Source organism: Heloderma suspectum, chromosome 5 (genome assembly GCF_057233095.1).
Source record: "Heloderma suspectum isolate Gila_16-S chromosome 5, 16-S_ref, whole genome shotgun sequence".
NCBI lineage: Eukaryota > Metazoa > Chordata > Lepidosauria > Squamata > Helodermatidae > Heloderma > Heloderma suspectum.
Genome location: NC_139462.1, coordinates 33,261,898 through 33,274,710, shown reverse-complemented (window position 1 = coordinate 33,274,710; position 12,813 = coordinate 33,261,898). Strand labels below are relative to the sequence as shown.

The 12,813-nt window shown below is 39.9% G+C and overlaps 1 protein-coding gene across 1 annotated transcript in view; it reads left to right on the top strand.

Moving 5' to 3' along the window:
* The window catches only part of PPP3CA (protein phosphatase 3 catalytic subunit alpha), a 271,308-nt gene extending 259,270 nt beyond the window's left edge, over positions 1 to 12,038 (top strand). The window contains exons 12-13 of the mRNA XM_084855718.1: positions 1,642 to 1,739; positions 10,750 to 12,038. Coding sequence (XP_084711844.1) covers positions 1,642 to 1,739; positions 10,750 to 10,946 — 295 coding nt within the window. The 3' untranslated portion in view covers positions 10,947 to 12,038. The remainder of the gene's footprint in view (positions 1 to 1,641; positions 1,740 to 10,749) is intronic.
* Positions 12,039 to 12,813: the final 775 nt, after the last annotated feature.

The window sequence follows — 12,813 nt, the reverse complement described above, 5'->3', positions numbered from 1 at the left end:
TTTTTTTCTTAAAGGTTCTTACAGATGCTGCCATACCAGGGCAGTTCATTCAAGGTCTTTCATATCTAGACTGAGCTACAAACATGAGGGCATGTCTCAAAACTACACGTCAATTGCAGGAGTGGCTAGAATTCTAGCTCTTCATTTAGACCCTCTGGAGACAGGGTGTTTAATTTCAGTGTCCGCTCCATTTATTTTTTCAGCAGCTGCTTCTCTTCCTTTTGGTTAAATTTTTCCAGTGCCCGAAAATTAAAATCTGTTGAGAGGTGTGACACATCTTAACGTCATACAAGACATGTTTCAGTGATACTGTGTTTAATTTATAGACAAAACCCAAAGCCACTGTTTCTTTATACATTTAAATGCTTTTCCGCTATGTTCACGTGCCTTTCTGTTTTTGACTGAGAGAAGGTCCATTTTGATTTGCCTTGAAATAGTGAGGCTGGATTTTGATGTTCAGCAGCAGTCACAGGTCTGGAAACCCCAGTTACCACCGGAGTGCTGCAAAGCAGTGGAGTACAATTTCCAGGGCAGGCATGGGTTAACCCATCACTTTCCCCCTACAAGCCACTCCCTGCCTACCCTGCAGCTTTTCCCTGCAGTGCATCAAACAATGGCTGCTGCTAGTCCTGTCGGCTCTATGCTACCTCCGTTATCAAAGGTGGTATACCTCTGTACACCAGTTGTTGGGGAACATGGGCAGGAGGGTGCTGTTGCATTCATGTCCTGCTTATGGGTTTTCCGTGGGCAACTGGTTAGCCACTGCGTGAACAGAACGCTGGACTAGATGGACCCTTGGTCTGATCCAGTAGGGCTCTATTTACGTTCTTTTATTTAACGTTTTTTATGTTGTGCTTTCTCAGCTCAAGTGGAGTGGTAATGGGAAAGCAGCACATAGGAAAAAAAAGGTTAAGCAACCCCTCTGCTTCTTGTTTGTAAGTGGTGCCCTCCCCATTTCTGCTTTGCAGTCATTCAGTGACAACCAAGATTCCCAGCCCATGTCTACCACTGAAAATCTAGTTCTGGCATAAGTCACAAAAGAGATACATTTTTAGCATTATAAGCACTGACACATGGTGGAAATGTCAGATGTCCAGACTGTCACCTGGATGATATAATCCTCATGAGAACATGGCCATATGAACCCGTTCTTCCATATTCATTACAGTGAAAATCCATCAGATGGTTAATACTTGGACAATTAGATATAGATATAAAAGATCTTTTAATAATGTTTTAAACTAGGCATAAATGAGAATTTACTCCTTATACTTGACCTCTATTCAGGAAATTGATTGTCTTTGCAATGCAAATGTAAAACTTCAGATATATGCTTTAACCCTGCACAAAAATGATGTTGCCAGGAATAGATGTTTTTCATCTCCTTGGTCCAGTGTTAATGGAGGGGAAAACAAAAGTATTCTGTTTATTATATATATGCTTTATACTCACAAATTGGCATCCAATGCAGCTTGCAGCAGTAAAAATCTAATGTATAAAGTGACATGAAATATAAAAGGCCGATGAAGGGGATGATCCCTCAGCTGGAGCTGGATCCAGAAATAATGGAAGGGTGCTGAGCCTTAGCCTCTCTTCCTGCTGATAGCATCACTTGATATGGTCTCATCCTGTTCCTGCCAGGGAGGAGAGTGAAAGTGTGCTGACACTGAAAGGGTTGACCCCAACAGGAATGCTGCCCAGCGGGGTGCTGTCTGGAGGAAAACAAACTCTTCAAAGCGGTAAGCATGTTTATGCATCTCTGCTGTGACCCAGCTGCTAAACTACAGAATTTCTCATGTTACTTTACATTATGAAGATGCAGTCTTTTCAAGGAGGGAGAGAGAGAGAGATTGAGAGCAAGAGAGAGAGAGATCACAACGTGACTGGAAACTGATTTATAAAATTTAGGCCTTTTTGCCTTAATAAATGCACAAAACCAGTTTGCAAAATGTATTGGTTACAGTTGACGTTGTTTAGAGAGAAAAATGGATCCTTCTTGGGAGGGGTGGGGGATTTGCGCTTGTGTATAGAATAATCTTCTGGGGGAAATGACTATGGCTCATTTCTTTGCTAGTTCCCTGGGACTCTGCTGCCTCATGTGCATGTAAAAATGTGTCTAAACGATTGGGGGTTACATATAGAGCAAAAGCACATGCGTACACAGCCAAGCTCCTCCCCTGCCCACTCATGGGGGCGTTGAGCCATCCAGAAGCCCTCATTGGTGGTGATCCCTGCATGAGCTTTTGGCATCAGGCTGGGAAACTTAGTTGAGGTTTGCACCAGCTTAGGATGTCACTGTGAAGTGTGTGTGTGTACACACAAACACACATACACACATCACAGAACATAATAGGCTTCTGAAGACTTAAGTTTACAAAAAAGAGGGACTTGCCCACTGCATGGGAATACATCGCCTTAATTATTATTATTATATTTATTTATATCCCGCCTTTTTCCCAATACTGGGACTCAAATACTTAACTCTAATAGAACCTTGAATATCACTTCCCTCCACACTAGTCCCTTTGACTAAGCCATACGCAGGCCAAACACCCAGCACCTGGCATACTCAGGCAAAAGCTGGGGCCCACTGCTCCAGCTAACATGAGACCCCTTTACTCCATGAGCCTTTTCTGCCTCGCACATGTAGCTGGACTAGCATGACTGCTGCCATTTTAATTTCCCCATAACACAATGCATATTTAATGGGCACTACATTGGAGAGAAATTAAAATAGCAGTCATGCCTGCATGACCAGTCATGTGGGCTTGGGGCTCCTGTCAGGCCTCTGCTGCTGCCAGGCTTCCTGCCCGGCCATCTGCCTAGGAGCAGTGCTGAACACAGAGCCAGGTCCATGCAACTGGGCTCACTGGTGTGGCAGCCATTTTCATTTCCCCATCATCCAGTGGGCTTAGTGCTTCTTTGCAAACCACTGCCAGGCTGCCCCAAACCCATCGGACCACACCCCACTGCCTGAAGTCAGGTAAGCCTGCTGATGCTGGGATGGACACCAAGGGCACTCTTCCCAGGGCCACCTGAAACCTAGCACTAGTCCTGGTCATAAGAAACATTCAGGTCCGTTAATACAGCCTTGTGTCCTAAATCAGGATCCTTCATATAAATCCACACCATTGGGATAAGGGGTAAGTGACCTGGTACCCACCAGATGGTTTGGCCTACAACTCCCATAATCCCATAATCGTTGGCCATGCAGGCTGGGAATTATTGGCATCGTAATCTAAAGCATCTGGAAGGCACTATCCACCCTACATATTATCTTCGTTGATAGACACTGATGACTGTGGGTCATCACAGTGGCTATCAACTAAGGTGAGAATGAGAGTGGGAAGATGACCTCATCTCCTTTTAAGAATTCCATCTTTCGGAGTAGGAGAGAGTTCTCCCACTGCACATACAGGCACAGTTGCTTTTCAGAGCGCAGAAAGTATCAATAAGAATGTTGCTGGAAATTACCTCTCTCCCTATATACAAGTGGGGGGTCACTACATATACAAACAGCTGCAGAATCGTGTACTGTAGGCCAACGTGCCAGCCTGCTCTGAGTCTGGCTAATAAACACCAAATTGGATTCTTCTTCCTTTCCTCTTGTTCATGGAAAACTTCAGTGAAGTTACTTGAATGAGCCTGAAGGGAAGAACTTGTTAATATTGGTTTCGCTATGTGGACAGACACTGAGGCACTTTCTCCTCCTGATAGTTTCAAGTCCTGTTTTGTATAAGTTATGCTGTAGAGCCATAGCTAGTAAAATATTCCTCTTGAAGTAAGGAGCCTCAATCAAGTATTTTAATATATTAACTGTATGCTGTTATCTGTGTTAACTGCTGTGTAACATATATTTCATGCACCCATGAGTGTCCTACCGTAACTATGATGTAGCTTTCAATAACTGTGAGACATGGACATTCGCCTTTTCAATAACTCAGTCTCAGCCTCTAACTTTCCCATTTCTTTCTTGGAGTTTCTTCCCTGTATTTTTTCCCTTTTCTGTCTCTTTTTCTCTTATCTAGAAGATTCAGGTATTCTGTGGTAAACTCTCTTTTTGGTGGCTCGTGTGTTACACCTATGGTAATGTTCTGCTTTGTAAATGCTGCAGTATGATTACCAAAGTGCTTTTGTCCTACTAATGGAACTTTTTATGCACATAGAGGATCTTATCCATATTATTAGTGCCTTGACTTTTGAGAGAATTTGTTCGAACAAAAATGCTGCTGTTGTCCTGATAAAATAAGTAAAATTTGCTTCTGTCATGTTGTCCCAAAGCCTGGCTGTTGGGAAATTCCTTCATACTGCAGTATTATACCTCAGTAAAACTTTACCGTATACAACCCATTAGTTAACACCTTGCACCGTTCACCAAATATACTGAAATCTACATAGTTTCTGTTAAGCACATTTTGCCAACCACTCTATGTATTAACAGAAAATATGGGCAATATATTCTGTGAAATGTGTACATTCCTAGTGGCCGTTATTTTCAGTGTATCCATGCTGTTTTGGATCCTGTTAGTCATCTTAATTTCTGTTGTTTCTCTCTCTTTCATATTATGCATATTTATTTTGGTTTTTTAGTTCTCCTGTTTGCTGTACCTGAGGGCTATAGATTCCATGGGGGAACTGTCCTTGATGCAAAATGACACTGAATGAAATTCCACTGATCTCCATATTAAACATTGCAACCACAAAAATGCAACATTCTTAATTGGTCAGACCTAGGCCAGTTTGTTTCAATGACAGATAGGCTTTTATATGTAACACCAATGGTAATTTAAACGCATCTGGCTTTCAAAAGAAATGCAAGCTAAAATTTAATGATATGTGAATAATACATTTCTAATACTAACTTTCATTTCTGCTTGCAAATTCTTGTTAAGCACAGTTTCAAAAGCCATAGTGGTGGATTTGAAATCTATTTGAAATCTATGCTATACTACCAGCAACTGTGAAATGTTCAGTTGTTCTGCCAGCATTTTAGATCTGATCAAGCTGGGTTTTTAACATTTATCTTTTGAGTTAAACATTTTAACAAAAAAAAAAAAATGGGCGGGGGGGAGGAGGAGAGGTGCTTGAAAAGATGATGTTCTGTGCACTCTAAACAAAACAAGAAAACCCGCAAACAAAAATTGTGTGCTGGCTTTGAAAGCTCTTTTTCATATGTCTTTACCCTTTTTCTAGTAAGTGTGTGAGTTAGTGTGTGTATTCAAAAAAAAAAAATGAAGTCCAGGAGAAAAAAAACTGGTTATGCAAAAGTTCACAAACAGCCTTTTCCTTGAAGTAACACTAGAGTCCTTATGCTGAGCACAGGAAGTATTCTGATATTCCCGTAATCAGCATAGGTAGGGAGTTCTTCTGCTGGCCTAATGTCACATCCTGTCTTATTGGGCGCACCTCAATCTAACTTGGCCCATTAAATGCTGGAATCATTCTCTGATACTATTAACTTCGTGTAAGTTGGATGGACAATATGGTACAGAATTTCAGTTTAATCAACACAGTATTTTTTATATTAGAGGAAACAAGACTCTTTCACATCTCCCACCCCCCAAAAAATAAAAAAAGAAATCTATTGCCTGCAAGTTCCAATACCTGTGTTTGTTTTGTGTGTAGCATTCTATGTTGTCTATTGTGTCAAAATCCAGCACTTACAGTAACCTTTTAAGTGTACTAGCTCCTTTGCTATTCACTGACTTGTTCTTAGAGTTAAATCCTCTGCTCATTTTTCTCATTCGTTTTGCTACCCCTTTCTTCTCTTCAGCTACTGTTGAGGCTATTGAGGCTGATGAAGGTAAATTGGCCAGACCCCTTTCTGTTGTTGTTGCAACAGATAAGGGCTCTGCTGGGTGTATTCATCTTTGCTGTAGCTTGTATAGAGTGTGTGGGTGTTGAGCTAACAATCGTGGCTCAGTATTAACCTAAGTTTACTTGCTTTAAAGGGGAAAGTGTTTCTTTTGTTGTTGGTGTTGTTTTTTAAAGTTGCAACAATGTTCTGATCTGTGTCCATTAAGCCTGAAGTGCTGAATCAATGTCGCACAAGGATAAGAAAACTTGCAACTCAGCTCAAAGGGGGCATGGCAGCTCTATAGCAGAAGCCATTTGACAAACAAGCAGTTTCCCTTTGGGGGACCAATCAGTTCCTCACATCAATGTCAGCTATATATGAAAATTGAGAGAATGCAACTTTCTTTAGTTGAATGGGGTTCTCTCTGTGCTGAAGTCCCTAGCAAAAGATATTTTTGAATGAGTCTTCACTGTAATTCAGCAATGTCCCTTTGGGGTGAAAAAAAGTTAAAACAACAAGAGATGGTAAGATGATTATTTATTCATTTTTTTACAAGCTTTGGGAACTTCCTGTAATGCAGCCATTAATACCAGCACTATTTTGAAATGACCACTGACACAAATGAATTACCTTCGAAGATATTTCAATGCAAAATGTCAAGCTGACTTTGTCAAGGATCCTTTTATTTCAACTCCTAAACAATTTCGTTAGTTGTACAGTTAAGAGATCTCCAAAATGCATACTGAAATAATTCTGTACATGATGATACAATTAGTAATTCAAATTGTTTTGCAAGAAGACTCTCAAAAGTTCCCCTTTAAAACAAAACAACAACAAAATCTTCAGTTGTATTTTGTTCTTGCCCCCCTAAAATGTGTGTTTTTCCAAACAAAAACAATTAACCATTAGTTCTTTTGGCAAGGAGTAACAGTGCCATTTTGGCCCCTCCTATCTGTTTTTTTTTTATCTTTTTGTTACAGCAGTGAACAAAATTCTTAGAAATAAGTAAGAGAAAATACAACTGCTTTCTAAATAGCAGCTCACTCACTGCTATTTATGTTGGAATTCTCTATTCCTGTTGGCAAATTCTACTCTGCAGTGTGCATTCTTGTTGACAAGTTTGGCTGTTTTTTTTCCTGTGATTTCTGTGACTGTGTCGTGTTTTTTAGTATTACTCTCAATGTAAACTGCTAATAATCATTGTCTGACCAGCAACTGCAGCAGAGCGCATTCGTCAGCACTAAGGTGTATAAATATGTCTGCTTGACACCAAGATTAATTTAATATGCAGCCCATTCTGGGAATATGTTTTGTTCAAGCTAAACCTTGCATTATAACCAAAGATTTAATTTTTAAAATTATTTTTTATTTCTTTGTTTTCTTAAATTTTTCTCTTTTGGGAAATCTAATAAAGATTCTGCTTACATGAATAGTTTTACTTGGCCTGTTCAGGCATTTGAGGGAGCCAAATGTTCACACCCCCAACTTCAGCAGAGCATCCTGCAAAATCAAACCACATTACACTTTACATTGCCATTCATTATACACCTGCTTCAAGGGACTGGGTAAATGATTAGCAGCATTGTGGTGAATTTTTAAGCGGGATTGGATGTTTTGCTATGATTTTTTGTTCAAGCCTAACTATGAAACATCTATGAAATTTGATGGCGAATGGGTGGAAACTGTAATATTGAGTTACATGGGAGAGAAGGGCTGTTCCAGGCAACCAAGGGTGTTTTTGGCCCTGTGGTAGATTCCACAGCAAACTGTGTTGTTTGAAGTGGTCCAGCATGCAAAGTTTGAACATGTTGGGTTGGATCCAGAGATGCCCTTCCACATACAGGTATCTTCGACTCATGCATGGAAGGACCATTTTACACCTTGCGCTAGAGTCTTTCTTGTGTGAGAAGAGTTAAACTGAATGCAACTGTGTTCTTCTGCTTGCACAATCCCTTGTACAAACAGAAACACAAGGACCCTACCTATTAAAGCACCGTGGGAATTCTTGTGCAAGTTTTTGTGGACCCACACAAGCAGCTATTTTCTTTCCATTCATGGTTCTTTGGATCCAGTCCACTTACAGATTGTTGACATTTTCACAAATTTTGATGGCCTTAAAGCCAACTTCATGTTCCACCCCTTTCGATGGTGCAGAGTGCAGTGGATTCCACCCAGTAATGACTACCAAAAAAGAAAGAAAGAAAAATCACCACATGGCGGAAAAACGGTCCTCTGTATCTGTCTGCAGTACATATTTCCACAGAAGTGGTTAGCATGAGAGGAGTTGTACTAGCCACAGAATTCAACACAAGTGGTTTAATAGTACCAGGGACTTTACCCATAAGGGGAAAATGTGAAAATCATCAAAATTCAGAAAGGATTATGCTTTCTCTATAATGGAGAACAAATTTGATTAGATTTCTAGACAGATAAACCAAAGAGCAAATTCAGTCTCTAGTCCCCTCCTTTCTGCTCACACTCTCCAGTAAACCCCCCCCCCCTTGTTGCTGGTACTAGCTGACCATCTTGGCTACCTTGCATGTTAAGAAACTGAGCAGAAAGAAACATAACCAACATTCTTGAAATACAGTACATTTGTTTGGTGTATATTTTTGAGGTGTAGGAGTGATCGATGTTAAGCTTTATTAATGGAATGTTGCCGAGGGTGCTCCCCACTTTTTGTTTTGAACACTTTCTAAAATAAGTCACTGAACAAGGATGGAATAGTATCAGGCTCCTTGAAAATCAATGAGTTTGTGAAATACCCAGGGAGATCAGTGTGGAACTACTAATATCATTGCTAAAGGGCAGGTTCATGGACTTTTAAATTCAGTTACTGGCTCCTATGTTGTTACACTTTCAAAGTTAAGGACAAATACGCAAAAAGAATAATAGGGGCTATAGCTAGAGCACTTGCTTGGCATGCAGAAGGTACGCGGTTCAATCTCCAGGTAGAGCAGGAAAAACTCCTGCCTGAAACCCAGGAGAACTGCTGCCAATCAGGGTCAGCAATAATGGGCTAGATGGACCAGTGGTCTGCCTCAGTATATGGCAGCTTCCTATGTTCCTAATAATATTCAGAGCCCATGTCACACTGAATTACAGGAGTTTAACCAGACTATTCCGTAGTGCTCTAGGGTGGACGGAGAAGGTTATTGCTCCTGAGTAGTGCATGATCATTCCTGCTGTGGTGAAGTCAGGGAGGGCTTTCTGCTTAATGCATTATAAGGCTGGCCTCATACCATCTCATAAACCTGTGGTGTAGGTACCTTTATAATGGGGGAAGTCTGTTTTCCATTATTCCCATGGAGCAGATAGCATGCCACCTATCCCTTCCTTTTTTTAATATAAAATTCCCTGTTTACCATGGTTAAATGTTACATCAGCAGTGGTGTTGACCAAGATAAAGCCTAACCAGGTTCCTTGTTTTACCAGGATTCTTAACCAGGATTTGAAGCTGAGGTGCTTTTATGGACCATCTCTCTGCCCCATACACAGAGTTTTATCAGTGGTCTAGACATTACTGTCTTCCACTCATAACCATCCCATGTTTGCCCACCACTTCTTTCGTCTTTTCTCTTACCACAAAAAAAGGCAGAATAGCTGCACAACGCCTTCTAATTCGTAGTGTTAGGAGCCCTCTGTTCTGGAAGCAGGCCTGGTTAGAAAACTCTGATTAAAGGATAGCCTTAATTACGATTAATTTTACTCCAAAAGTAGTCCTTAATCATGGCTAACATAGGCAGAGAAAATTCCCATAAGAGAGGCAAGCAAACGGGTGCAAGATGTGCAGTTTCAGTGGTTTAGGGTGCAATGCTATGCATATTTAGACAGAAGAAAGCCCTACAACTCCCAGCATTCCCCAGCCAGCTCTACTGGCTGGGCAATGCTGGGAGCTGTAAGACTTTCTTCTGTCTAAACATGCATGGGATTGCACCCTTGGTCCCAATCTTTTAACTGCAGTTAAGAGATCCCCAGTGTCTTGCTTTCAGTATCCTAGTTCTTTAAAAAAAAAAAAAAAAACACCTTTTTCAGATGTATTTTTCCTCATTTCCACAATCAGGACTGGGTTTTTCCATATCACTTTTCCATAACATTTTTCCATAGCACTTGTTTCAGCAACAAGTTTGGCTAAACTAGGGATATGACTATAAAAAGGTCACAAACAAGAGTTCTTGGACAAGCTGTAGTTCTGACCATTTCATCTTTCATGTAAAGACCTTAACAGCTGCTGTGCTGTTAAATTTTGTCCTACATGTTTTATGCCACAGAAAAAAATAATCTCCCATGGAAATCAACATAAATTCTGTGTTTGAGAGAGACTTCGAGGGCATCCCAAATACTTATCACCTAATACCAATTCAGACCTTTTCTTTGAACGTCATAAAGTCATTGCAATTATCCTTACATTCCCAGTTTCAAATTAATGTCTCCGTTGAGACGTACACATGTAATAGCTCGCATTTACCACATTGAGCCTGGGAATAAACGGGCTTCCTGCTGTAATTCCAGCTGCCAACACAAGGGGAGACACATTCACTGCATGAAATTGCAAGGCAAAAATCATTGTGATGATTTCACTGCATTGAAAAAAAAATAGTGTGCTTTGGCCTCTAGACTGAAAGACAACCGATTTTTAGTTCCTGATTATTTTTCTAGTTCCTGAAAAATTGTTCATCTAGACCAAACTACAGAATAAAAAATGTCAGAACTTAATTTTGCTGGGAGCATCTTAATCTTTCAAGAGACATTGGCTGTTTACTTTCTAGCTGTTTCCAAATACATCTAGAAGCTTTAATTGCATTGTCATTTTATTTTCTTTACCATGAAGGAATTTATCACTGAGTTGATTGTTCAGTAAGTTGATGAAATGCCAACACTTTGTCTCCATTGACTTGCCTTTCCTTTTTTTGTTTTTGTTGTTTTCCTTCGTCCCCCAATTTTCTATTTAGCTATCAAAGGATTCTCGCCACAGCATAAGATCACGAGCTTTGAAGAAGCCAAAGGCTTGGACCGGATTAACGAGAGGATGCCCCCGCGCAGGGATGCTCTGCCATCAGATGCCAACCTTAACTCCATCAACAAGGCAATCTCCTCAGAGACTAATGGCACTGACAGTAATGGCAGTAATAGCAGCAATATTCAGTGACCATTTCTGACTTGTGATTTTTTTGTTTTTGAGCTGCAGGGCATGATGGGGTAACTGCTTATCAGCAGTTGGGTGTTCTTGCCTCTGATGATAGCTTACTTGCTCTGGGGGCCAGGTGTTGGATTCAGTTTACAAAATCATCTAAGAAGAGATAGTAAACTTTATTTTGGTGGGTGGGGGTGGGGGTGGGGGTTAAACACCTCCTTGGATATGCCTTTAAAATGCTTGTAGAAAACTAAATGAAAGCTAATGCTGGTATATATTGCAAAGTTAGGGGAATGAACATGTTTTCCTACTGCATTGGAAACTTCTAGATATGTTAACTGAAAGGCCTTTTATTATGTTACTGGACATGACAACTTTGTCTGATTTCTTACTAACTATTGTACGTTTACAGTTGCAGCGCTAAACATGGACAACATCAAAAACATTTTTAACAAAGCGATGTACAAACTAAATAAGGAGACTATTTATTGATAATGTTTTGCTACTCTTGTCAGACAATGGCTATCTTAAAAAAATTAGGCAATCTTAAAAAATATATAAAAATAAAAAAGAATGTTGCAAATTTGTTAAAAACGCCAAAAAGGACAGTTTAATTTTGTACAGATTATGCTTACCTCAGGTTTCTTTAGTGTGCTTGAATTCCCTTCTTTAAATATAACATTTACCTTAATTTGGCAGTGAGAAATCTTTTTCTTTTAAGTTCTTAAGAAAAAAACTGGAATAATGATGCCCTTCTTTTTTCTTTCTTTTTCTTTTCGCTGTTTATATTTAGGATTTTTTTGGTAAATCAAGTCTTGGTTGTGGCTTGCTGAATTTGAATATTTATGAGTGGTGCATTTTTAAGTATAGTGAACAAGACACCATATTAAGTGCAGTGAAAGCATCTATATTCTGTAAAAATCTGCCTATGCATGTTTTTTAAGGAAAAAAATTGGCTGTATGGGCCTGTATGGGACTGTAATGCGCTTAGTGGTCTGACTTATACTGGAAATGTATGTATACTGGCGTACTTTATATTCCCTAAAAAGAAAATGCTAATGCCTTTGAAATTTTGTAATCAAAAAAAAAAAGCTTTGAAAAATCTAAGGGGGAGAGTATTCTTAAAAGTTTTTAATATAAGCTTGTCAGTGCACATATGGATGGTTAGCATGTCTAGCAAAACTTGTGAAATTTAAACTAAGTTCGTAGTTCCATGTGAAACTAAATGCATGATAACTGTTGATGTCACGATGGTTTAGTCATTTTGTTACGTTCTGTCACGTGCCACAAAATGCGTACTTTTTTCACTTTTTTCCCTTTGTATATCAGTTACGGGTTACGACTGGTTCATTCTTAAAGGAAGAGGAAAAACCAACAAAGCAGTCCACTGATATTTTTTAACAATTGTATAAGTGCCCAAGTAATTCACTACAGCCTACAGCCTTGCCTTTGTAATTTGACTTATGAAATGTTGGCAATCAAAGCATGCACTTGTAACAATGAAAAAAGAAGCATTTTATATTACTACTCAATAAAAATGTGCATGAAACCTAGACTCCTCTCACTAAATCTCTGAAGCATGGTAGTAGTGTGTATTTAATGTTCTCAGCGGGGAAAGCTCTCACCAGTTGGTTTGTCTATTGCCTATCCTTGGTAACAACCTCTGCATACAGGTATGGATGTGTAAGTGCCATCGTATCAGTGAGACTTCTACAAAGCAATTCTGTGGTCCCTGGGAGACACTGCTATGACCTCAGGAGGGGGGGATCCAAGATTGGATCATTCCCCCACCCCCTTCCCCTTGCAGCTGCTGTGAAAGGTACCATGATGGCTGCTCTTCCAACATCACAACAGCGACATTGGAAGAGCTCAGGGAGAGGAA